Raw genomic sequence first — 25,121 nt, forward strand, 5'->3', positions numbered from 1 at the left:
CCCTGACTGTGCTCTGGGCGGTGGTTCCACCCACATGGCCTTTGGGTCCTGGGAGAGCGGTGGCGGGGGGGGGGGGGTGGTCCTCTGAGCACCACAGCTGCCCAAAAAGTTAGGCAGCACTTTTTCAAATGTATATATGGTCCTAATGAAAAAAAAAAAACAAAAAACACGCAGATTCTTACAGGTTGTTTAATTCATCATTTTGTTGACCTGTATTTCTCAATTTAATAGACATTGAACTTGGCAATTACCGTTGTCTGTGGTGGTAGACGGGAAAGGACGCAAGTTTTCCCGCATGTTGGGAAAACGTTTCTCTTGTAAACATGGAAGACATCAGGAGTTGTGAATCTCTCCAGTGCTGTGTATGTATTTCTGTGCATATGCCAGACAGACTAATTCTGAGGGGTTTTATGTCCTGCCTGCCCAAGTAACCACCGAAATAAAGCATTGGTTTTGTTTGTTTGTTTAATGACAGGACTTGGGGGTTGCATTTGTATTTTTATTTGGAGTTGGGGCTAGGTGATTTGCTTTTATTTTGGATGAGTATCTTTAAATATCATGAATCAGAACAGAAAAGACTCCTCTAATGGTGTAATACTTCATTTTCTTATTCTGCTTACTTACGTCCAAGCACCTCTACATACTAAAAATTAAATACACGTGACTAGAATACATGAGGATTGAAGATGAATTGGTGTGCTGCAAAAAGGTATTTCAGTAGCATGTTGAGTTATATTTGTACAAGGTAGAGGTCAACGAGAAAAGCTTGCCCAGGGAACATGGTTTAGGTTGAAAGTGCTTTTGCAGGCTGGGCCTTTAGTTCCTGTGCAGGTAGAAATGTGTGAGAACTTTGGCCTTTGCACACGTGCTGGGGAATTTTCAGGTCTTGTGCTGTCAAGGAAACTCCCTGAATGCTTTTGTTCTTAGAATTTCTCCAAGTAATTCTCCCACCCCAGCTGGCTGTCCTACAATTCAGTTCAATTCTGATGCTACGTACCTGGTTTGATCATTTATTGGAGCAGCCCACAGAACTCAGCAAGACGGTTTACTCACTAGATTACCAGTTTGTTGTCAAGGGTACAACTCAGGAACAGCCAGGTGAAGAGATGCAGAGGGCAAGGTACCCGGGGAGGCGGGGTGGGGCTTCCTGCCCTCGGGGTCACCCTCCCAGCACTCGCACCTGCTCACCGACCTGGAAGCTCTCAAGGCCCAGGCTTTTAGGGTTTCTATAGAGGCTTCCTCATACAGGCATGATGGATGAAATCATTGGCCATTTGCAGTTGGCCTCCCTGGAGCTCGGGGCTGGGGCTAAAAGTCCCAGCCTCTCATCACACAGCTGGTTCCCCTGGGAGCCAGTCTCTATCAAGTGCTTGTCTGGGGGCTTTCCAGAAATCACCTCATTCCCATAAATTCAGACCTAGTCGAAAGGGGCTTGTTATGATTAACAAAACACACTTCTTTCACCTTTACTAGTGGCTCGGGAGCTATTTCAGGAACAACAGAAAAGGGCCAGATATTATAACGAAGGTGCTCCCCTTAACTCGTATCAGGAAATTACAAGGATTTTAGGAGCCGTGTGCCAGGAACCATGGAGGAAGATGAAAATACATACGTCTTCTCTTACCACAGCCTTACAAATGCCGTCTATTATTTTCTTCTCAGGGACGAATCTCCTCTTACTTAAGACTTTATCACCCTCTAGGGTTTGCCTTGTAAGGAGGTCGGTGCCCTGCCCTGCCAGCTCTCTGTTACTTCAGCGTGCGCCTCATACGTGAAAATGGGGGCAGATGGGGGAGAGGCTTCCGTGGGTCCGTAAAGAAAGGGCAGGAAGGATGCATCTGGCGCACACGTGGTGCAAGAAGCATTTCTTTAAGGTGCCAAAATAGTTGCATAAAGCGGATCCGGTGTCATCTTTACTATCTAATTAAAGAAGCCACTAGAGGGCGCCGTGAACCAGGCAGGGGGCAGTGGAGCGAGTGGGGTCCGGGGGGTGGCAGGAGGCGGTGCCGGTCAGGTCCTCCTGTGACTCACGCTCTCCTCTCCGCCTGCAGCCTGCCCTGTTCCTGGCTTGGCTTCTGGAAGACATTCTCCCGGAGTAATCCAAACTTGAATGTGTTTCACTGAATTCGTACTCATTTTAGACCTCAGCGAGCCTCCTTTGCTAAAGATGACAGCGAGACCAGATACACCTGTGATTTGGGGATCCGATGAACGACTCCGGCGTTTGGGACAAAAGTCTCTGACCAGCTTAGGACTGGGTTATTTAAGGAAGGAAAATAACTATTAATAACTTGATTTACAGCCATGTTGTTTGACCTACATTTGGCCAGTAAATATACCCTCCCAAATTCGTATGGAGTGGAACGTCGCGTATCAAATTGTTTCCCTTCTCCGTTGCAGGACTCCTTTCAGAGGTACCGGCTCACAGCAGATACTTTGGCCTCAAGGTAGCAGCTATAGACACTTAATCTTAACGGTCCTTTCCAGAAGCCTCTGCTTTGTTAATGCCCTGGTGTTTGATTCTGCCACTTGCACGACGCTGCAGGAAGGCTCCCTCACGTGGGTGAGCACCGATGCACGTGGATTCGTGCAGACAGCCACACGTGTTGGAGGGACACGGGGCAGCCTTGCTCCACGATGGACTGGCTCGTGGAACATTCGAAAGAATTGAATATCATTCCAGCAAAATCTCAGTGTAGTAATTTTTTTTTAAGTGCCGTCGCATGTGGAGAAGCGTCCTCTTCAGAATCAAACCCTTTAAAACCCTTGTTAGGAAGATTTAATTATCAGTCTTTATTAGAATTTAACAAAGTTTAAGTAAAATCAGACGACGCTGAGTGATGTTACTATCCAAACAGACGAAATGCTAACTGACCCCACAGGAAGTGTTTAACGTTTGTTCTGGATTAGGGTGTCTTAGTCTCTATTCTTTGCTCTAAGGGCTGTGGAAAATAGGCAAGTTTGAAACATGCCAGTATAGTGGTTGGAGTTGATCTATGAAAAGTCTAGCCTACCAAGTGACTGTTAAATGACTAACCTGGCTCTAACAGGTTCACCATTAAATGTATTAGCGTAGAAAGTGCTTTTATCAATAACCCACCTCAGAGGAGAGTTAAAGCGCTTTAGGGCGTGCGTTGCACCTACACCCTTTACCTTTATATTTACCAGCTTACGTCCAGTTTGCCTTTATATTTACTTTGAATGATGTCAGAATCACTCTGTGTTCCTGAAAGCACAGTGACCTGAGTGCAGCGCGGGGTGGCCCAGGAAGGACCTGGCTGGTGGGAGAAGGAACAGAAAGAAAAGGACAGGAGACACAGAGGCCTGCCCCCGTGGGCACAGCCAGAGGCTTTCAGAAATGCATAGGGAAGAAATGACTGGAAGGAAGATGCACCTGAGGGGATAGGACCTTTTATTTTCTTGGCTGAAATCTGTCAGAGAGCGAGAACGCTATTCCTGTTTGATTTCTAAAGCCGGGTGAAAGCCAGGAAGACAGTGGCCTTTGCGTTTTGCAAATGTTAATGTTAATCGAGTTAATCAAGTTTACTTAATACTAGACAACGCATAACCTGGGCTGTAGCAGCATCTTTCGACTCCTTCCTCCACCAGGGCCTGGAGGTGCGGGGCTCTGCCCTCTCCCCCGTCAGCCCTCCCCCGGGTGCCGGGGTCTCTGCACAACGCCCCCCCCCAGACACCCCCCTTCTTCCCGGGTTCTGCCCCACCCACCCTGCCTGGGCTTCTGTCCTTGGCTCCAGTGGGACTGCACTCTCATCGCTGCGATTTCAGCAGCCGCCCATCCTTCTCCGCCCCCCCCACCCCGGGCCATCCGTGTGTCTGTCTGTCTGTCTGTCTGTCCGTCCTTCTCAGGGCCTGCCTGCTCGTCTGTTCCGGACGCTCCCCAGACCTCTCTTGCGGGCATCACTGCCTGAAGGGTAAAGGGGCCTCGGGGGAGGGGTGTTCTGTGGTCTTCCTGCCTCTTCCTGGATCTCTCCGTACCAGCACTCCACCCCCCGCACCCGACCAGAGACTCCCTGATCCTGAACACCCCCGCCGACCCCACCCCCTGCACCCTGCGGCTTCTGTGCCTTCTAGGCTGGCTTTTGTTGGTTTTCTGTTTTGTTTCCTTCTGTCTCCTCTTGCCCTTCTGCCTCGTGAGACAGGGAGGCTGAACATCGGAGACATTTGTGGGGGGAGCGGGAGGGGCAGGGAGGTCAGTGTTCCAGAAAGTTCCGTGAGCTCACGGGTGGAGTGCGCACCTGGTGAGCTCACGTTGGCAGCTGCAAAACTTGTTTTCAGATTCCAGGTTCCCTGCTGACTGCTGGTGTGACCTGGGGCAGGTTACTTGACTACCCTGGACCGACTTCCTTGGCTGTTAAACCAGGTTAATAGGCACCACTCTGCATTGTTTTGTGAGGAATAAATGAAATAGAGCAAATAAATAACACCGACCAAGTGTTTACCCTGGGCCAGGCTCTGTTACAGAGCAGGTGAGGACTCACTGATTCCTCACGCCCACCTGCTGGCCTGGTACCACTGTGAGCTCCAGTGAGAGCTGCAGACCCGGAGGGATGGAGACCCGGGACTGGGGCTTGGGGCCCGAACCGGCAGGCGCAGGACAGGGGCAGGGGTGGGGCAGCAGGACTGTCCTGCCCCTCGGGGGCTGCTCGGGTGGGCCGAGGCCTGGCTGTCTTGGGCCCTGGCTCTGGTTTGTTCCCTGGGCTCCGGGGAAGCCAGATAGACTGTGAATTGGCTGACCTGTGACCTCTTCGTGAGAGGCAGCCTCAGTGGCCTGGGCCCTGTTGTCAGAAAGGGGCGGATCTCCAGAACTGAGCCCACAGGATGTGCGTGTGCCTGTGTTTGGGGTTGGTTCCTGTGAGGAGTCGACTCGCACAGCCGTGAGTCCACGTTCACGTCTGCGGGGGCCGCAGGCTGCAGACCCGGGAAGAGCCGCCGCCCCTCTTCCCGGGGCCCTCGTTGTTCTCGTCTCTCTTAGAGTCTCGTCTGAGAATAGCTTCACGGAAACATCTAGAATGATGGTTGACCGGCTTCGGCCACACCAACACATAAAAGCACCCATCTCTCTTTCTGGCGTTTCCTGTCGTCCTCTCTCTGCGTCGGCCTCGGGCCTGCTTGTGTGAAAGCAGCCTCCCTCTGGCTGTCGGGCACCCAGAGGCCTGCAGGTGCGGGTCTCACAGGCAGCCTCGGGGCCCGTCTGCCGCGGCTGCGGCCCTTCTGGTGGCCTTCGCAGACGAGGCTGGGATCAGGGTCAGGTGCTGCCCCGTTCCTGTCTCTCTGCTTCTCTTCTGGAATTTCGGGGAAGGGAGAAGCCCTGACTGGCCTCCTTAGGGCTCCTTGTGCCCCTGCGATTAGCCAGCTGAGGTCGGGGCTCAGGCTGTGCGTGGCCCCCTGCACTCCAGCAGATGCCCCCAGAGGGTCTCCTGTACAGATGGGAAAGGCAGATGGGCTGTGATTTCTGGATTGCTTCTGGAGTATCGACAGATATCAATGCATAGGACACAGATGGTTCCTCATAGAAATGTGGGCTTGTTTCAGTTACCGTCCTCCACCCTCACGTCGTATTTTAAGACGGTGTGAGTCTTGGAACCTGGCCGTGGCCCCTCGCTGCCGCTGACGTTTGTCTTTCTCTCCCTTTCGACGCACAGAGGACGACGTGGACCTGGAGACGCTGGTGAACGACATGGATGCGTCCCTGGAGAGCCTGTGCGCGGCCGCGGAGACGGCGCCCCTCCTGCGCAATGGCCAGCATCCCCGCGGCCGGCCCCCCGGAGCAAGGCCCCTGCAGGGGCAGGTGGCCCCGCGGCAGAGGCTGCAGCGGTCCCAGCCCATGCACATCCTCGCCGTCAGGTGGGCCCTGGCCTCCCCACCAGGAGCGAGGGGTGGGTCTTGGGGTCATGGCGCCTGGCTCAACTTGGTGGGCCCCTTCCTTCCCTCTGTCTAGCAGGGCCGCCGGAGTACCTGCTGGTACCTGGTTCAGTTCAGGGCACTCGTATGTTATGAGCACCTGCTCTGTGCCAGGTCGGTGGGATGTGCAGAAACCCTGTCAGAGGAGACCGCCCTGGAATAAATGAGCGAACGGCCAGGCAGCCCACGGAGGGTTCCCAGGCCTCACTGCCCAGAGGGGACCAGGGGCTGGTCAGGAACGTGCAGTCTCAGACACCTGTCCCGTTCCCCCGGGGGCCAGGTGGAGGAGGGCTCCCTGGAGGAAGCAGACCTCTGAGCTGGGTGTTTAAGGGTGAGAGGAGCTGAAGGATGCAGGAAGAGATTTCCTGAGCAGGAGAGCTGGGCCCTGGTGTCGGAAGTGGCCAGATCCCCTTCCTTTTTCACGGCTGAGCGTGTGTATGTATCACGTTTTCTCCATCCGTTCACCCATTGCCGGACAGCATGGACAGTGTGCCGGGTAAATAGGACCCACGGAGAAGGACAGTTACTACGTGATTCCACTTCCACAAGGAACCTGAAGGCGTCAGGAGCGCGGAGGCGGGGAGTGGAGAGGGTTGCCGGGGGCCGGATGGGAGGTGCCGGTCGGAGGGTCCAGAGGGTCAGGTTAACCTGGTGGGCGAGGCCTGCCGGCGTGCCGTGCAGCGCGGCCTGACTTAGCAGCGCTGCGCTGCGTGTTGAGGAGCTTGCCACAGGGCCAGGTCTCGTGTGGCGTGTTCTCATCACACACACGCACACAAAATAATCACAATAATAAGCAAGTGAGGAGGGTGGGCGTGAACATTGGAGGATGTTTACGGCCAGACTGTGGTGACGGGTCACGGCGTGTTCTTCTCTCTAAGCTCGTCCAGTTGTGGACATTGAATACGCACGGCTTTGTGTGTCTATCAGACCTCCACAGAGAGGGTTAGAAAAGAGATCCCAACAGGTAGGGCCAGATCCAGAGGCCTTTGGGAGCCCCTCCCAGGGGAGGGACGGGGGAAGGGTTTGAGCAGGTCAGGGAGGCTTGGATTTGGGTTTCGGTGGGTAGTTCTGGAAGCCTGGGGTCAGGGCTGGGGGAGATTTGGAAGGTGTTTCGGGGACCAGCCTAGAGTGGCACTGTGCTGACCGGGGATGGGGGGGGTGGAGGAGATTTGCAGCTCGTGGATTTGGGGGGTGGGGGACAGAGTGTTGGGGGCACCTGGGCTCTGTCTCTGCCTGGGAGAAGTCGGGGCAGTGGTTGTGAATGGAGGCAATGGGAGACCTTCTGGGTGGAGGCCTTTGTGAAATGCAGCAGACGAGCTCTCTGCGGTCCCCACCCCGGCCCCGCGGCAGCTCTGGCAGGTTTTCAGGCAAGGGAGGTTGAGGGGGTGACTGACACCTGCTGCTCCCTGGGCTTTCTCGGGGGAGGGTGTGCGGTGTGCTGTGGCTGGGACGTCTGTCAGGCTGGAGCGTCTTCTTGGGAATCTCCTTTCCTTGTGGGGATGGAGTGTTTGCTGTGCTTCTGGAAACTTCTGTGAGCCTTCTTTCCAGCCCGGCATCCTATGTTTTCTGCAGCCAGATGACCCTCTTGCCAGCTCTGTCTCGGGGGGTGGGAACCGAGTGTCTGCAGGTGGGGTGCAGCGGCCGGGGTGGCCTGGGGTCACTGCTTCTCGGCATCCTGCCCTTTGTCACATCCATCCTCCAGTGTATGTACCACTTTGCTCCCTAGACCGTCACCCCTGTGTTCTGAGCTCCTGGTGAGTTCAGTCTGGGGGGAGACATTCTCTTCTCCTGCAGGCTTCTCTGGGTCTGGAGTGTGTTGGCCACCCATCCGTGGTGGCCTCGGGGAGGCCCCGGGAGGATGGAGTGGCAGCCGCAGTGACGGTGCATGAGGCTGGACCAGGCAGAGAACAGGGGTGCAGGAAGGCCTGGTTCCCTGCCAGTTAGTTGTCCAGGGCCCTTGAGTCTGGAGTCCTGGCCGTACTTGTCCCTCTGCCCAGGGGCTGCAGGTACTGAATCCCAGGGTTTGATGGACAGAGGACAGGAGGCTCACTCCCTCCAGAGAGCGGACACCGGTCCCGGGCCCAGCCTCTTCTCAGCGACATTCTCTCACGTTGTCATATCGTTTCTTATCTTCAGGTGCATTTTAAAAAATGGGACAACCAATATAGGATCCCCAAAGACTCATTTTGTAAATGGGTCTGCTGAGGATTTCCTGTGTTTGCTGAGCACCTCCTGTGTATAAGTCTGTTGGGTCCTCATATAGTAGCTGATGGAACGGTCACTGCAGCCTTACTAGGTGCTGGCGTGGTGACCCTCAGTTCCCAGGTAAGGAAACAGGCACCGGGGGAGGTGACTTGGCCCATACCTGCTGAGTGGGGGCCCCAGATGCAGACCCAGGTGAGGGGCCCAAGGAGCAGGTCTGCCCTGCCGAGGACTTCAGAGATTGTCACACGTCTGAAGAGAGCAGGTACAGAGCAGAAACTGGAGCAGTAGAGGGGTGACAGGTGAAGGGGGCGTGCTCGCACCTGGACAGGTGGAGGAGTGTGGTCCCACCCTCCCGGTCCCTGACCCCGCCTCCCGTGTCTTGTGAAGGGAAGTACCCTTTGGCCACGGGCCTCTCCCCTGGGACTCTTCCGCTTTGTCTGATATACCTCGGTTTGGCTTTGGGTGATACCTGTGAACCGCTGAAACCACTTTGCTTTTCAGTGTTTAAAATAACGTATCGAAATGAAATTTGCACAAGCGTAGACTGAATCACTTCACAGTGTGTGTTGGGTGGCGGTTAGGACACTCCCAGGGCTGTGCAGCGCCCCCCTCGCCCTGTGTAGTTCCCGAGCACCCCCATCTCCGGCCAGAGGAACCTGGCACCCACTGAGCAGGGCCCCCCTGCTTTCCCCTCCCCACAGCCCGTGGCAGCCGTCCATCTGTGTCCTGTGCTGTGGATTGATCTGGTCTGGATATCTCTGACAGATGGAATCATACCATATGTGACCTTCTGTGTCTGGCCTCTTTCAATTAGCACCTTTTTTTTTTTTAAGATTTTATTTTTAAGAGCCGTTTTGGTTTCATAGCAAAATCGAGAGGCAGCTGCGGAGGTTTCCCCCGTGCTCCCATTCCCCTCAGCATACACTCAGCCCCCTCCCTCAGCATCCCCAGCGGGGCGGCCCCCTTGTAACCGATGACCCTTAGCACCATCGTTAACGCCCAGAGCCCCTGCTTCACACGGGGGCTGGCTTGTGATGGTGTGTATTCTGTGGTTTGGACAAACGTGTGATGACGTGGGTCCAGCCTCGTAGTATTGTATGGAGTCATTTCACTGCCCTAAAAAAGAGGACTTTTAAAATGCTCAAGACTGCCTCCTAGAGAGAGAAGCTTGTGAACTTCTGTGAAGCTAGGATAGCAGAAAGTCAGCCTCTCGCGCGGTAATTCAGAAGAAAGTAAAACAGTCTCCGGTGAGTCACTGCTTAGCAGTACTTTGGGGCCGGGAGGTCCTGACGATGAGCATGGCTGCACCTCCTCCCCTCTCGCTCTGTGTGACAAAGGACTCCTGCGTCCCCCGGGCTTTCTGTCACCAGGAGGCGATCACGGCGGAGTGGAGTCTGTTAACAGTCCACGTAAGCTCCTGGGCGCGTGGCCCAGCGGTTACAGGAAGTGCCCTCCTCTCTTTCCTCTGTGTCTTACACCTGCAGGACTTGCACACCTTGCACATCTGAAACCCTGTCCCCACTGGACAGTGACCCCCTGGCCCCGACCCCTGGCCCTCCACTCTGTTTCTGTCTGGATGTGACTGCTCCAGGTGCCTCGCTGCAGTGCCGTCCTCACGGTTCATCCGTGTGGTAGCTCGTGTCAGACTCCCCTTCCCTGTGCCGGCTGAGTGATGCCCCGCTGCACGTTTACACCACGTGGTGTCATTGTTCCTGGGACAGTGGGCCATTGGTTGCTCCCACCTTTTGACGGTTGTGAGCAGTGCGGTGTGGACACAGGTGTTCAAACATTCGTCCAAATCCCTCCCTCGGGGTTCCAGGCAGGTTCCCAGTCGTGGGACCCCTGGGTCCTGAGCGGACGGCAGCTTCTGACGGGCATTGTCTCTCCTGCAGGCGCCTGCACCAGGGGGACCAGCAGTTGAGGACGTCGTCTCTGCCGGCCATCCCCAACCCCTTCCCCGAGCTCTGCGGCCCCGGGAGCCCCCCTGCGCTCACGCCGGGCTCCGTACCTCCCGGCCCAGCTGCTGCGAAGCAGGTGAGCCACCCCTGGTTGGAACGCCAGGCTGCTCGCGTGCGGAGTTAGGACCGACGAGCTGGCTCATGGCTCTGGGAAGGGAGGGAAACTGGGATCTTTTCTCTTTGCTCTTCTCCTGTTGCTACCAGGCTTGTTGCCGGGCGAGGCTTTTTACTTTCCTGGCCAAAGTGCCACTTAGGAATGATTTAGGAACAACATTTAGGATGTTTGAGATGTTTATATGTTATAGAAAGAGTTTTATAAAAATGGTAAAAGAATAATAGTACTGATGATTTGATGCTGAAAGATGAATTTTAGGTTCTCTGAAAAAAATGTCACCACCATCATCTTCGTCTGGATCAATGAGGCATTAAACCTGGACGTTCCCGGGCACCTGGACTAGAGGGTAATTGAACAGTTTGTAACATTCCTGGCTTTGAATAGGATGTGCTCAGGGCAGAAGGATTTTGACTTGACCCAGAAGGTGACAGCCAACTAAACCAGCAGTTTCTGCCTTAAAGTAAGACTGTGAGGTGCCTGTGATACACACGGTGTCCCCAGCGGAGGAGACAGGCAGAGCTTCAGGAAGTCATCCGTGGTCACATCGCCAGTCGTCACCTTGTCGGAAGGGTGGGCTGGCAGGTCCGTCCCTCCTGGCTGGCAGGGCCTGGCCCAGGGTGGGCTGCAGGCTTGGGAGGGGGACCCGGTGATGTTCCACAGTGGGGTATAGCGCTAACACTAACAACAAGAATAATAACAACAAAGATGGAGAAAACAACATTCTGTGTGGTTTATATGTTTATGTATATAAATAACATTTACTCTCAAAACAAACCTGAGAGTTAGGTGCAGATGGTACATCGAGTCTGCATTTGGGAAACTGAGGCCCAGCTGTGAGCGGTGGAGCTGGTGGGGCCCCGGTGTGGGCGGTGGAGCTGGTGGGGCCCCGGTGTGAGCGGTGGAGCTGGTGGGGCCCCGGCGTGGGCGGTGGAGCTGGTGGGGCCCCGGTGTGGGCGGTGGAGCTGGTGGGGCCCCGGTGTGGGCGGTGGAGCTGGTGGGGCCCCGGTGTGGGCAGTGGAGCTGGTGGGGCCCCGGTGTGGGCGGTGGAGCTGGGCAGCACCTGACACCAGGGTCTGGCACCGCTGGCCTTAGCCACTAAGCTAGGTCTTCCTGGGCCCTTGATGTTCTCTTTTCAGTGAGTGTGTTTCAGGAGCCTCTTTGCCTTTTCTGGTGGAGCCAGTCTCCTCTGCACTTTTCCACCCTTGTCCTCAAGTACATCCTCTTTCTCTGCATACCCGTCCCCTGCAGCGTGCGGGGTCTGCACTCTTATGAGGGAGTCGTTTCTCCCGAGGCTTGCCCACTCCCGAGAGCTGCTGCCTTCTGACCTCATGCCTCGCGAGCGGGCTGCGCCGTCCCCGTGTCAGCACTCAGAGGTGAGGTCAGGGTCCCTTTCCGCGGCCAGTGCCTGCCGGGCTGCAGCCCTCATCACATGCCTGAAGTCCATCTGGGATGTCTGCCTGCCTGGTGACCTTCTGCTTCAAATAAGGGTCTAGACAAGCTGTCTGTGGGTTGGGCACTGAGGTTGTTTACAACATTACCCGTCCTAAAATAAGACCATGAAAATATTATCTGGCTCTCGCAGCGGCTGGCAAGAAAACCGGCCTCCACCCCGTGGACTGTACAACTCTATAAGCAGAATCAGGAAACCCAGGGATTTTGCCTGCTGTTTTTCTTGGGATCAGAGTCAGTTCCCCCACAAGAATGTTGCATTTGGTGCCTGAATTTCTGTCACCAAGATTCCTCCACCCTCTGGGGCCAGCGACCAGGAAAGATGTTCCACACTTAGCCCTACGCGTAGAAACATGGTGGCTTTCGTTGTTTGCTAACTGGCTCAAAGGGATGTCTCTTGACCACACTGGGTTCTGAACTCCTGAATGCGTGTTTTGTTGGTGCTGCCAGTGGCGATGCCTGGCAGCCTCAAGCTGCCCGCCCGGGCTCAGTGCCCGTGATGGGGGCGGGGGCCCCTCCTTTGCCACTTACCTGAGGGCAGGAAAACCTGCTCTCCTTCTCTTCCTGCAAAGTCAGAGGAAGCAGTGGGATCAGTGTCAGTCAGGAGCTCTGACAGGGAATAAACATGGACACAGTGTGCTGGACACGTGGGCCCACCTAATGCCACCTCGTGCCCTGGAAGGACCAGGTCAAGTGGGAAAGAGGAAAGCATAAGCCGTCTGGAAGGAGCTGGGCACAGGGGGGCATCGCAAGCCTCTGTATTCACTAGTCGGGGCGGTGGAAGGAGTGAACGATTCAAGCAGCCACTCGAAAGGAAGAACCCTTGTTGCCCAAAGTGGTCTAGATACCCCTCAGATGAGTCAGGGCCTCCTCCACTGTGCTCTGGCTTTCCTTCTCTGTGACCACTTGATAGCTGCTCAGTGGGCAGATGTGGTCAGGCACGGGCAGGTGTGGGCAGGGGTGAACAGGGGTGGGCAGGAGTCGGCAGGTGTGAGCAGGGGTGGGCAGGTGTGAGTCTGCAGCCGTTGTGATGTGATGTGACGGAGCCATCTGGCTTCCCGCGTCCTGCACGTGAGGCATCCAGAGGGTGCAGGTGCCTCTGGGCAGGCCATGCCAAGTCTGCCCTGGCTTTGTGTCCACCCTGTGGCCATGTCCTTGCCAAATGCTATGGGAGAGGCATCCTGCGCTCATCTGAGCCTACCAAGTCGGTGTGGTCTGGGTGACCTGTGGGCTGCACGCCTGTGTCCCCGGAGAATCCCTCTGTTCAAGCCCTGACCCCACTTTGATGGCCCTAGGTTCGGGCCTAGGGAGGTGGCTGGGTTTAAATGGGGTGATGGGGTGGGGCCCCCGTGGTGGGATTAGTGCCCTCAGAAGAGACCAAAGCTGCTCCACACCCATGAGGACACAGCAGGAACACGGCTGCAGACAAGCCAGCAAGGGTCCTCTCCAGAACCTGACCCTGTGGGACTTTGACCCTGGACTCCCGGCCTCCAGAACCATGAGAAGTAAGCGTCTGTTTGAGCCACGAGCCTGAGTTCTTATATTATGGGAGCCCGGGCCATGGGGTGGGAATAGCTGAGTTTCGTACAAGCATCCTGGTTCTCCAGCTTATACCCAGTGTGGGGGACACTGTGGTGACTTTTGCCCACCTTTCCCTTGACCTTCTCAGGCCTCCTGCACTCTGCATCCCCCCACCCCTGGAGCTGGGGTCCTGCCTCTGCCACCGTGTGGGCCCCGGCTGTCACCTGTGGCACCCACCCAGCCCCTGCTTACATGTCCGACCCCCGCGGGCCTGTCAGTCATAGCCTGGCGAGTCTGACCCTCCTCGGAAGTCACTGGGGCCCCAAACCCAGTGATGCCTCCTCCTGCGTGGGTCCCCCTGGAGGGGTGGGTGGTCACTGGCCTTGTGTGAGGTCCGAGGGTCTCTCTCTTAGACACAGGCTTCTTGGGTTTCCTGTTTCTTTTATTGTGTTATATGAATTTTAAAACAACCACATTTGGTTCATTTGATAATATTTTTAAACCAGAGTCTGTCGATCGCATGGAGCTTGGGTTGCACTGGGGCTTTGCCAGTAAAGCGCGAGAGCACGAACCTGTTCATTCATGGCGGGAATGATGTGTGCGCTGTGTCAGAAGAAACCGCCCACTTTGCCCATGAGAGTCTGGGAACAGTGGCTGGACAATTTTGCATAGTGTCTGCAGGCGCCTACCAGTCTTCCTGGGTTATCACAAACAGATGAGTGCGTCTTATCTGCAGGTCCAGGTCTTTGACAAGCATCATTCCATCATTTATGTGATGGCGTATCATTTATCTAGTGATTTAGTTTAATAACATCGCATCACTGATTTACCAGAAATGCAGACACCTAACTACTTCTTTCTGAGTGATAACTTTCTTACCTCTAGAGGGGAGTGAAATTAAATTAGCATCAGGAAAGAGAGTGTTGGTGGGAGAAATCACCGAGGCATTTTTAAGTCCTTTGTGACTCATTTGGAAAAGACCGGCTGTCAGGTGGACGGCGATGATGGTTCCAGCAAAGATTTCTGAGCCGTGGGACGGAGCGTCTTCCCCGAACCTCATCCCACAGTCCCCGTGGTGCTGGTGGCTTCTGTGATGAGGGTCCCGTGGCTCGTGGTGCCTTGGTGGACCCAGAGGACCTTAGTCTTTCTTCGTGTGTTGCTAAGCGTGCGTCGGATCCGCTGGGATCTTTAATGCCCACCTGGCACATTGCCTGGACTCAGGTGGACCCACAGGCTGTGGTCCCCCAGGCCTGGCACGTGGGGGGCACTCAGGGATGGCTTACAGGAGCTGATGTGCAGAAAGGGCTCCACAAGCTGGAATGTCAGTCCAGGTCTGGAAAGGATTATGTTAAATAGGGTTTAAAAAACGATGCTGTGCATATGCAGCTGGGAAGACGGTGCCGGGGCCGCTCGTGGAGAGAGAAGGGCTGCTTTGATTAAAAAATGGGTTTTGAGAGCTTCCCTGGTAGCGCAGTGGTTGAGAGTCCGCCTGCCGATGCAGGGGACATGGGTTCGTGCCCTGGTCCAGGAAGATCCCACATGCCGCGGAGTGGCTGGGCCCGTGAGCCATGGCCGCTGAGCCTGCGTGTCCGGAGACTGTGCTCCGCGATGGCAGAGGGCACAGCAGTGAGAGGCCCGCGTACGGCAAAAAATAAATAAATAAATAAAATAAAATGGGTTTTGAGTCAAAAGTTCAAGGTGGTCTTTGCAGAAAAGCAGGTCTGACCTCTGTTGCAACAGAAGGTTTCCTGAGTTAGCAGCTTTGCTATGCTGTGTCTCAGAGGCCGCTGTCCTGTGACAAGGAGGACCCGCAACATAGGAGCCGCCCCACCCCAAGTGGAGGGACCAGATGTGGAGGAAGATGGACGAGGATGGGCCAGGGACGGGGATCACAGGGCTCTCCGTCAGCCACGTGCGCGGCCTCGTCTAGGCCCCTGTGGGGAGTGGGCTGCCCCAGGTGGCCCTGTAGGAGTCCCAGCAGCCTTGGACCTGAGCGTCCCCCGGCAACCCCGCCCCTCCGGGCTGTATGGGTGCAGCCTCTCCCGTCGGCCTTGGAGACAGACCCCAGCTCTTGTCTTTCACCCTCACCCTCGGAGTGGGGACAGCAGGTGACCTTTCAGAGAAACACTTTGTGTAAACACACACGTGCAAAAGTGATGAATCAGGATGAATGTGTACTGTGGAGGGAACCTGTGACGTGGCAGAGGCTGGGTCAGATCCTCTGAGGGGCAACTCGTGTGTCTGGAAGGGGGTCACCAGAAAGCATGAGGAATGCCTTCCCTCCCTTCCAGCGCGGACAAGCAGAGGCTGCCTGTGAACCGGCTGATGTTGAGAGGGGTCACATGCAGTTCCTGAGCCCATTGGGAAGGTCCTGGGATGTTTAGCATCTGTCTCATGGTGGTCAGTGTCACAGCATTTCTACACACGGCAAGGAGGAGACTGTTTCCATGGGCGAAACCACGGCCCAGCAGCTGCAATACTTTGGCAGGTGCGGAGGCAGGACATGAACTTGGCCTGGATGAGTCCACAGTCCCCGGGGTCCTCCCTGTCCCTTGCAGGGCCCCAGCGCTGCACCCACTGGGCTTGGAGGAGACCCCAGACTACTGGGCCTCTTGCGAGGGCGGAAGCTGCTCTCCACAGTGCAGACTGGCGCACTGCAGACTGGCGTTTGCTGTGGGGAAGGATGCTTTTGTATGCGAAGTGGCGGGAGCTCGACACGTGGTTCTGAGTAGCCCTTTATCCTGTGGAGGGCGGATGGTCTGGAAGCTCTTAATCCACCAAGCAGGAGCCCCTTGTTGGTGACCGCCGTGGGAGGTGACAGCCTCTCAGAGAGGCCCTGGTGTCCCGTGGGAGGCTGCTGTCCCTCCTCGGTGTGCCGGCCTGGAGGCAGCACCGTGCCTGGGACTGCCCGGGACTGGGTGGGCTGAGGAGGGCTGGCTCTGTGGCCTCTGGAAACGCCAGCCAGCGATGGGGAAGGAACAGGGCGGCCACACCCCGCAGCTCTGACACCTCGGAAACAGCACCACCAGCCGCCAGGATTTGTGGGGTACCCCAGGGAAAATGGGCCAGGATTCGTGGGGTACCCCAGGGCAGATGGGGGTTAGGATTCGTGGGGTACCCCAGGGCAGATGGGGGGCCAGGATTCGTGGGGTACCCCAGAGCAGATGGGGGGCCAGGATTCGTGGGGTACCCCAGGAAAGTTGGGGGGCCAGGATTCGTGGGGTACCCCAGGGCAGATGGGAGGCCAGGATTCGTGGGCTCCCCCAGGGCAGATGGGGGGCCAGGGTTCGTGGGGTACCCCAGGGCAGGTGGGGGGCCAGGATTCATGGGGTACCCCAGGGCAGGTGGGGGGCCAGGGTTCGTGGGGTACCCCAGGGCAGATGGGGGGCCAGGGTTCGTGGGGTACCCCAGGGCAGGTGGGGGGCCAGGATTCGTGGGGTACCCCAGGGCAGATGTGCAGCCAGGATTCGTGGGGTACCCCAAGGCAGATGGGTGGCCAGGATTCGTGGGGTACCCCAGGGCAAATCAGGGACTTCTGCTTCACTGGCTCTTTCAGGATGCGTTTGGCTGCAAGAAATAAAAGGTCCAGTTGACTTTAATTGTAAGGAAATGAATTTTTTTTTTTTTTTTTTTGGCGTTACGCGGGCCTCTCACCGTTGCGGCCTCTCCCGTTGCAGAGCGCAGGCTCAGCAGCCATGGCTCACGGGCCCAGCCGCTCCGCGGCATGTGGGATCTTCCCAGACCGGGGCATGAACCTGCGTCCCCTGCATCGGCAGACGGACTCAACCACTGCGCCACCAGGGAAGCCCAGGAAATGAATTTTGCCTAAGGACAGTCTAGGGACAGAGACCCCGGGGAGGGCAGCCTCCCTCTGTGTCCTGGGACCTGATCCTCTTTCCACAGCCACAGCTGGCTAGGCCCAACTTGTGCGCTTATCCACAGGCAGCCATCCCATAGGCTGGTCCCTGAGCCAGCACCCCCCCACCCGCCCCCAGACAGATGCACACCTGGAGGAAGCAGAGAAAGCAAAGGTGCAGAGATGCAGAGAAAGAGGGAGGGGAGGGCTGGTTAAAAAAAGAAAGAGCATCGGGCTTCCCTGGTGGCGCAGTGGTTGGGAGTCCGCCAAGCGAACACGGTGGGTTCGCTCGGCCTTGGAGATGGAACCAGAGACCCTCTGAGGAGCCCCGAGTGTGGCCCAGCTCCGTGGCCACGTGGCCGTGTCCTTGAGCACCAGCCTAGGTCTGAACGGCATGGCCGCTGTGCCGGGTCCCTTCCGGTCAGCTAGGCTCTCTCCTGGTTCTTCTGCCTCTGAGCGGTGGCTGGCCTTCCCTGCTTCGCGCCTCGTTGCCCAGCTGACAGCTCTGCGCCTGCACTTCTCACCTTGCACTTTCTAGAATCCCGGTCACCTGACTTGTGAGGAGAAACATGCCGGAAGTTAGGGGCCTTTTGCACCCCTTGTCACCTTCTTGGAATTTCACATTTCATATTGGGTTTTGGAGGATTCGAGGAACGCTACAGGGAAGAAAAGCTATGTCATAGGCCAACTCGAGTCAGCCTAGAGCTTATCAGATGTTGATGATCGCAGAGCCACTTTGAATATGGCAGGCTTCCCACGGAACCCACTTTGGGGAAGGATGCTGAATCGTCCTAGATCATTTTTAAATGGCGAAGACCATCCCCTCAGATTTCTCTGGGAGTACTGCTGAAACTGAGGTGTTTAAGAGCCCTCTGCGAATTGCAAAGCTCCAAGGTAACTGTCTTCCTGCATCTGTTTTATCCGAACAAGGGATGCAGTCCAGGTAGGTAGCTGTGACCTGCAGGCTGCATGATTAGCTAAAAATGAAACAGGAGATTCTCTCAGGAACCTGCTGTGAAATCCCAGCCACTAGTGTTTCTCTGGACTATTCATATCTTTTTCTGTGTGTGTGGTACGTGGGCCTCTCACTGTTGTGGCCTCTCCCATTGCGGAGCACAGGCTCCAGACGTGCAGGCTCAGCGGCCATGACTCACGGGCCCAGCAGCTCCGCGGCATGTGGGATCCTCCCGGACCGGGGCACAAACCCGCGTCCCCTGCATCGGCAGGCGGACTCTCAACCACTGCACCACCAGGGAAGCCCCATATCTTTTTAAATATAAATTCTTTAAACTTGGGATCCTCTGTGACAGCATTGAGTGTCTCTTGGTATCTGTAGCTGTCAGGAGTACTGGAAAAGTGGGCACTTACATTATCTATATCTTTCATGGGAAGAATCCCCATACTTTTACCAAAAACCTAAGTGTGTGTCTTGACCAGCGTGGGCGTCTGTGATCAGGTCCTGCTGCAGAATCAGGGGCCGGGCAGAGCAAACGGCCATTGAGGTCTGTGTGCAGTCTCAGAAAGGGCTGCCTAGTTTGCTGGATCAAGAAAAATGAGTTCCCTTGGCCAACTGATCTGCTGTTGCTTTGACTTGAAATGTCTTTAGGAAAAGGTGAAGAACTGGAAAATGAACTTTTGGCCCGATTACCCTCCCTGACGGTTCCGACATAAATGCACATGATTAAACACCTTCATTTCCGACGGACCACAGTTCATCCTGTGCAGAAGGTGTCATGTGCTTGGAGCGTGGACACCTTTGCTTTCGTAAAAGCCTGTGGACGGTCCCAGAGGGCCTTTGCTTCCATTCTGTGGTCCCAAATATGTCACTTTTTGTCAGTTTAAGATAAAGTGTTTCATGAAATCACAAGGTTGAAAAGCATCTGTCGGACCTTTGGGTCTTGGTTGAAGGGGTTCCATGCTTTGGTGAAATCCCTGCCACCTGCTGGGTCCAAGCTGAGTCCGTGCCTGTCCAACATCACTGGACGCTAACTAGAACCTTCCACACGCGTGTCCCCGAGTCCGTGCCTGTCCAACATCACTGGACGCTAACTAGAACCTTCCACACGCGTGTCCCCGAGTCCGTGCCTGTCCAGCATCACTGGATGCTAACTAGAACCTTCCACACGCGTGTCCCCGAGTCCGTGCCTGTCCAGCATCACTGGACGCTAACTAGAACCTTCCACACGCATGTCCCCGAGTCCGTGCCTGTCCAGCATCACTGGATGCTAACTAGAACCTTCCACACGCGTGTCCCCGAGTCCGTGCCTGTCCAGCATCACTGGACGCTAACTAGAACCTTCCACACGCGTGTCCCCGAGTCCGTGCCTGTCCAACATCACTGGACGCTAACTAGAACCTTCCACACGCGTGTCCCCGAGTCCGTGCCTGTCCAGCATCACTGGACGCTAACTAGAACCTTCCACACGCGTGTCCCCGAGTCCGTGCCTGTCCAGCATCACTGGACACTAACTAGAACCTTCCACACGCGTGTCCCCGAGTCCGTGCCTGTCCAGCATCACTGGACGCTAACTAGAACCTTCCACACGTGTGTCCCCGCTGCTGGCTGTGGCCTTTCTGTGTCTCTGCACTGCTCCCGGCTGGCCTGCCCATGCCCTGGCCCGATGGGGCAGCCCCTGTGTGGCCCGGTGCCTGCATGGAGTCTGGCCTTCTCTTTCTCTCCATAGCTTTTCTATCTTTCTTTTCTTGGGCTCTCACCTCGCTGTCTTAGGAAGCATGATGGAAAAGCAGTTTGAGTAATAAAAAATGTTTAAAGAAAAATTGGGAGAAACACTGGAGGAAACCAAGTGAAGGCGTTTTGAGTGTCTTCAGAGAGAGAATTCAGTTAACATCCACCCACACCCCCTCCTTTCACTGCTGTGCGGCCAAGTCTCGGCATTTCTAGGAAAAGAGAACACAGACGTGACCCCGTTTAGAAAGGTTCTGAGTGAACAACCTCTGCTGGTAAATTTGTTTTAGAACCCAGTGCTAATGACGCGTGCAGTTTATTTTTTCCTCACCCCAGAATAGCTTCCTCGTCGTAATCCCACAGCGGAGATGCGTGAATCGCAAAGCAGCAGTATTTCTCGCTGCCCTCTTTCTGGAATCCTGGGTTCTTGGGGTTCATTCGTATCAGGAAACCCTGCACAGACACAGATGGAAGTGTAGCAGCTCCACGGGAAGGGCAGGGGGTGGCAGCCGCCCCGCGGCGGGCATGTCCCCACTTCGAGGCGGCGGCAGTGCTATTGTGATGGGACCTTGGATGTTAGGGCCACTGGCTTCCTGCAGACCACGGTCAGTGGCAGGGACAGACGGTACCATCTCCATTCCAGTCCCTGCCTCTTTTTTTTTCATGTTATTTTCCATTATGGTTTATCACAGGATATTGATTATAGTTCCCTGTGCTCTACAGTGGGACCTTCTTATTTATCCATTCTGTACATAAAAGCTAACATCAAAGCAGACATAACCATATAAATGTTTTTATGTGTTGAATATCCTGCAAGTGTTTGCTGTGTCTCTTCTCCATGGTCTTCGCAAAGAGCGCTCGTAATTGCTGAAAACACTATTAACGAGTGTGTATTTGGGCCACACTCGGACCCTTGGCCGTGGCCGGCTCTCTGCGTGGTTCCAGTTGGCTGTGCTGTGGGTGTCGCTTCCCGGAGCCACTGTGAGGTAGGTAGGTCTTGTCACGTTTTCAGTGCTTTCCTGGAAGCCAGGTTTCCAGCCAAAGCCCGTGCGTGTCACTGTGTGTGCACGAAGGCCACTTTATTCTCATCACCAGGTTCAGGGCGCGTGAGTTTCAGAACTTCTGAGCGCTGATCCCTCACCGGCGGCCTCGCACACTCTCTCTGTGAGAGTGGCCTGGGGGCCCCCGTGGCAGCACACCCTGGCTTTGGAAACCTGCTGTCCCCCAGCTGGGGTGGCCCTCCCTACGCAGGTGGGCAGCTGCTGGCTGCAGGGACCGCAGGGGCTAGGGTTGTGGTAGGGACAAGAAGGCACCGCCTGTTCTGTCCGTCCTGTCCTGTCCCGTCCCGTCCGTCCTGTCCTGTCCTGTCCTGTCCTATCGGTCCTGTCCTGCCCCGTCCGTCCTGTCCTATCCTGTCCCGTCCCGTCCGTCCTGTCCTGTCCCAGTGGTTGAACACGCCGCGTCTTGGGCCTTCAGACCCTGCGGCAGCCTTAGCCCGTCTCTGGCTGTTCCGCAGCACTTCCCAGGAGTATAGATCGCAGTGTGTGGTCTTGCAGCACCCACAGAAGTGGGGAGGAGGCGCTTCTGGTCCATGTGCTGTGAGGAAGGCTCCCTGTGCTGGTCCCCATGCAGTGCTGTGGGGGCGGATCACTGCGTGGACCTAGGTGTGGAGAGCGGGGTCAGGTGATCCCGTCCTGACTCAGGCCCCTGGGCTCGGGTGTACCCCGTCTCCTCAGCCCTGCAGCACAGCCCGCCTTACCTCCCCCACGTGGTCTCCAGTCTGGGAGGATGGCCCCAGGAGGGAGCATCTGAGTGACAATGACCGGCAGGGCCCCGAGAACCCATCTCCAAACCCCGCACCTGGAGGCTGGCTACCGCCCGCCCTGTACCCGGCACGGGGCCAGCAAGGAAATCAAGCCTCCGCCGCCTGTGTCCATCTCACGGGCCCGCTGCCCAGTGCGATTTGAGCGGCTTCCCCATGTGGACACTGCCCTCGGGGGCCCAGGAACTGGTGGGAGAGACAAGTGCCGGCCAGTCCTCGGGGGCATGGAGTCGCCAGCAGGTCAGACGTGGGACATTCCGGCTGCGGGAAAGGCACCAGCCAGCCAACCAGCCGGGACTGGAGGATGACGAGCTGTTAGTTGGGTTGGAAGCAGAGAGTGTTCCAGAAAGAGGGAGGGAAGCCAGTCAGGAAGGACACGGGGTGGAGTGGGGACCCCGGGGTCAGGACCTGGAGGTCTGGCGAGGACCCATCTCTCTGCAGAGCTAACTGTGCCACGCGTCGCTACAGGAAGGCAAGGCACCTTTGCTTTTTTTTTTTTTAATTGAAGTACAGTTGATTTAGAATTTTGTGTTCATTACTGGTGTACAGCAAAGTGATTCAGCTATATACGTATATATATTCTTTTTCATATTCTTTTCCATTAGGGTTTATCACAGGATATTGAATAGAGTTCCCTGTGCTGTACAGTAGGACCTTGTTGTTTATCCATCCTGTATGTAATAGTTTGCATCTGCTCATCCCAAACTCCCAGCCCTTCCCTCCCTCAACCACCCCCCACCCCCGAATCCTTAAAAAGTCTACAGGTTGCATTTTTATGGGCTAGACAGGCAGGCGTGGGGACAGCCAGGTAGGATGTGGACACAGCAGAAGCTGAGATGGTTGGGTTGTGGGTGCTGGATGGATTCGAGCAGATCAGCAGCGCTTGGTGATTTCTTGCCCTCCTGTAGCTTCCGTGTCCCTATGATAACTTGAAGCTCTGCTTCCCTCGTTTAAAAATATGTTGTCCTGTCCTCGGGTCTCAGTGCCTGAATTCCATTCTCTACTCAGAGGAGGCAGGGCCGCCCAGGAGATACTTGAAGTGTGGAGGGGGCCTGTCACCAGGACCCAGGAGCCGCTCGAAGAGCAAAGGCAAGGGAGTAACTCAGGCTTGTGGAGAGACTGGCAGGGGTCACCTTACCAGGCAAGGGTCCCCAGATGACGTCACCAGAATGGGGCATCCCGAGAAGGACACGACCCACTTCTGTGGCGCCAGCAGGACCGAGGACCTTCCGCCAAATGTCAGGACTCCTCAAAGGCGTGGAGGTCATAGAAGACCCCAGAGTACAGAACCACAGGGACAGCCAAATCGGAGGACCTGTCTAGCTGCCGGAGACCAAGGAGAGCCAGCAGCTGAGGGCGGCCTGTGGGCCCAGATGGGATCCTGAATCAGCTCATGGTAGGGTATTGATGTGATCTCCCGATTTCCATCCTTGAACTGTGTTCCCCTAATGATGCAAACGGCTTCTGTAGACACTGAAGTTGTTACCGTAGGTGGACTGTTTCTGTCAGAGACCAGAACAGCTACGCACCTGCAGTGACCGAGGCCCTGGTGGCATCCTGGGGACCCGCTGCCCAGAGGGCCAGGTCTCAGGTACCTAAAAGAGGTCTACAGAACTAGCCAGCTGTGTGCTCTTGTTTTCTCTGTCCTAGATACTAGTCTACTTTCATAGGTGGAGCGTTGGTTTTAATTTAGTTTTATATTGTCTTAGCCACCAAATCAGCCAGAACCCCGATCTGCAACTAGGAGTGCACGTAAGATTCACAAAATTGGAAATCCGAACTCCTACCTCGGAGTCCAGAGTAGGCAGGGGCCCTCTAAGGGGTGACTCACGCGGAAGCCTGAGGTGAAGCAGTCAGAGCTAGGACAGCCTCAGAGGGCCTGGGGTCTTGGGCAGCCAGGGGCCGTCCGTGGGTCCCAGGCTGCTGAGAGGTTGAGTTTTATGTGAACCTCGAAGAGGCCGTCTGGATTTGGTCTCTGGGTGTGACTGGCTTCCTCCTGCAAAAGGGTGGTTTTGACCTTATAAAGCTGCTGTCATGAAAGCCACGTGGTGCTGATTTAAGAGCAGAGACTTGTGTGCTCTGGATCAGGTACCCAGAGAGAGACCCCAGCACCTACGAGCATCAGAGCATCATAAACAGGACATCATGATTTAATTCATTGTGCTGCAAGGTATCAGCTAGTTGGAGGAAGAGCTGACTTAGGGTCTTACACTTTATTGCATGTTGTTATGGATTGAATTGTATACCCCCTTCTACAATTCAGATGTTGAAGTCCCAAAGCCCCCAGGACCTCAGACTGTGACTCTGTTTGGAAATGGAGTAGTTGCAGGTGTCATTTGTTACGTTTAGATGTAGTCATGCTGGAGTAGGTGGGCCAACCTGGTAGGACTGGTGTCCTTATAAAGAGGGGACATTCGGACCCACACAGGGAGAAAACCCTGGAGGTGCAGGCAGCGGTCAGGGTGATGTTTATACACCAGGGACAGCCAGCAGACCCCCAGGAGCTGGGAGAGAGGCGTAGGATGGAGTCCCCCTCACAGCTCTCGAAAGGGACTAGCCCTGGGATCACAGACACCTCGTCTCTGATGTCCGGTGTCCAGAACTGAACACATCCAGAACCGCGGGACATTGCACTTCCGTTGGTTAAGCCACCCCGTTTGTGTACACGTAGACTGAAATAAATTCTAGGTGGCGTAAACTGTTAATAAAAATTCAGCTGCCGGTGGCAGCTCCCTGTGCTTGAGACCCAGGATTGGACTTTGGGTCTTTATTCTGGTTTATCCCAGAGCCCTCCGCCTCCGTGGGGGATAAGACCTGCACCGAAGCGAGAGACTGGAGGCTGGCTTCCCTCCCCTACAGGCGTTCACGCCGGAGCGGTCCCTCCCCCTCATCCCCATCCTTCCAGGGAAGCTGGTCCGGCCAGGAAGACCCGACAGTTGGCAAAGTGTAGGCACTGAAAGCGGAAATAAGAGTAGGGATTGCAGTAACGTGACTTCTTACCACATCATCTGTGGCCAACCAGGGACCAAACAAACAAAAAGTAAATAGTTTTAAATTATAAAAGGAATAAATGAAAGAAAAAAGTAATACATGCTCGTAGTAAAAGCAAAAAGTGAAACTTAAATAGTACAAGAAAGTTTATGATAAAAAGTAAGGTTCCCTTTCTCTCAGTTCCCAACTCTTGTCTCATTCTACAGACGTGAGCGGTGTGGACGGACGTCGTCTTATCTTGTCCAGAATTTACCTGCGTTACCGCATTTTCCCCAAAAGCTTCATGGTGTTGCATCGCATGGGGACCATAGTTGGTTTAGCCAAACCATCTTTTGACACGCACTGTTATTGTGTGCAGTTCTTTCTTATTGTAAACAAAGCTGAAATGGACATTCTTGTACGTAGGTCTCTGGTCACTTAATGGTGAGAGCTGGGTGCAGAGATACATAGGTGATAGATAGATAGGTGATAGGCAGATAGAGACAGACTAGATAGATAGATAATAGATGATAGATAGATAGGTGATAGGTAGATAGACTAGATAGATAGATTGATAATAGATGATAGATAGACAGGTGATAGGTAGATAGACTAGA

The 25,121-nt window shown here is 55.3% G+C and overlaps 1 protein-coding gene across 4 annotated transcripts in view; it reads left to right on the top strand.

The window, feature by feature from the left end:
- The window catches only part of GRB10 (growth factor receptor bound protein 10), a 199,442-nt gene that overhangs the window by 114,441 nt on the left and 59,880 nt on the right, over nucleotides 1-25,121 (top strand). For all 4 annotated transcript variants that reach the window (XM_060304923.1, XM_030871324.3, XM_060304922.2 and 1 more), the window contains 2 exons: nucleotides 5,664-5,865; nucleotides 10,020-10,161. In XM_060304923.1, coding sequence (XP_060160906.1) covers nucleotides 5,664-5,865; nucleotides 10,020-10,161 — 344 coding nt within the window. The remainder of the gene's footprint in view (nucleotides 1-5,663; nucleotides 5,866-10,019; nucleotides 10,162-25,121) is intronic.

This window comes from Globicephala melas, chromosome 9, assembly GCF_963455315.2.
Source record: "Globicephala melas chromosome 9, mGloMel1.2, whole genome shotgun sequence".
In the NCBI taxonomy this organism is placed as follows: Eukaryota; Metazoa; Chordata; class Mammalia; order Artiodactyla; family Delphinidae; genus Globicephala; species Globicephala melas.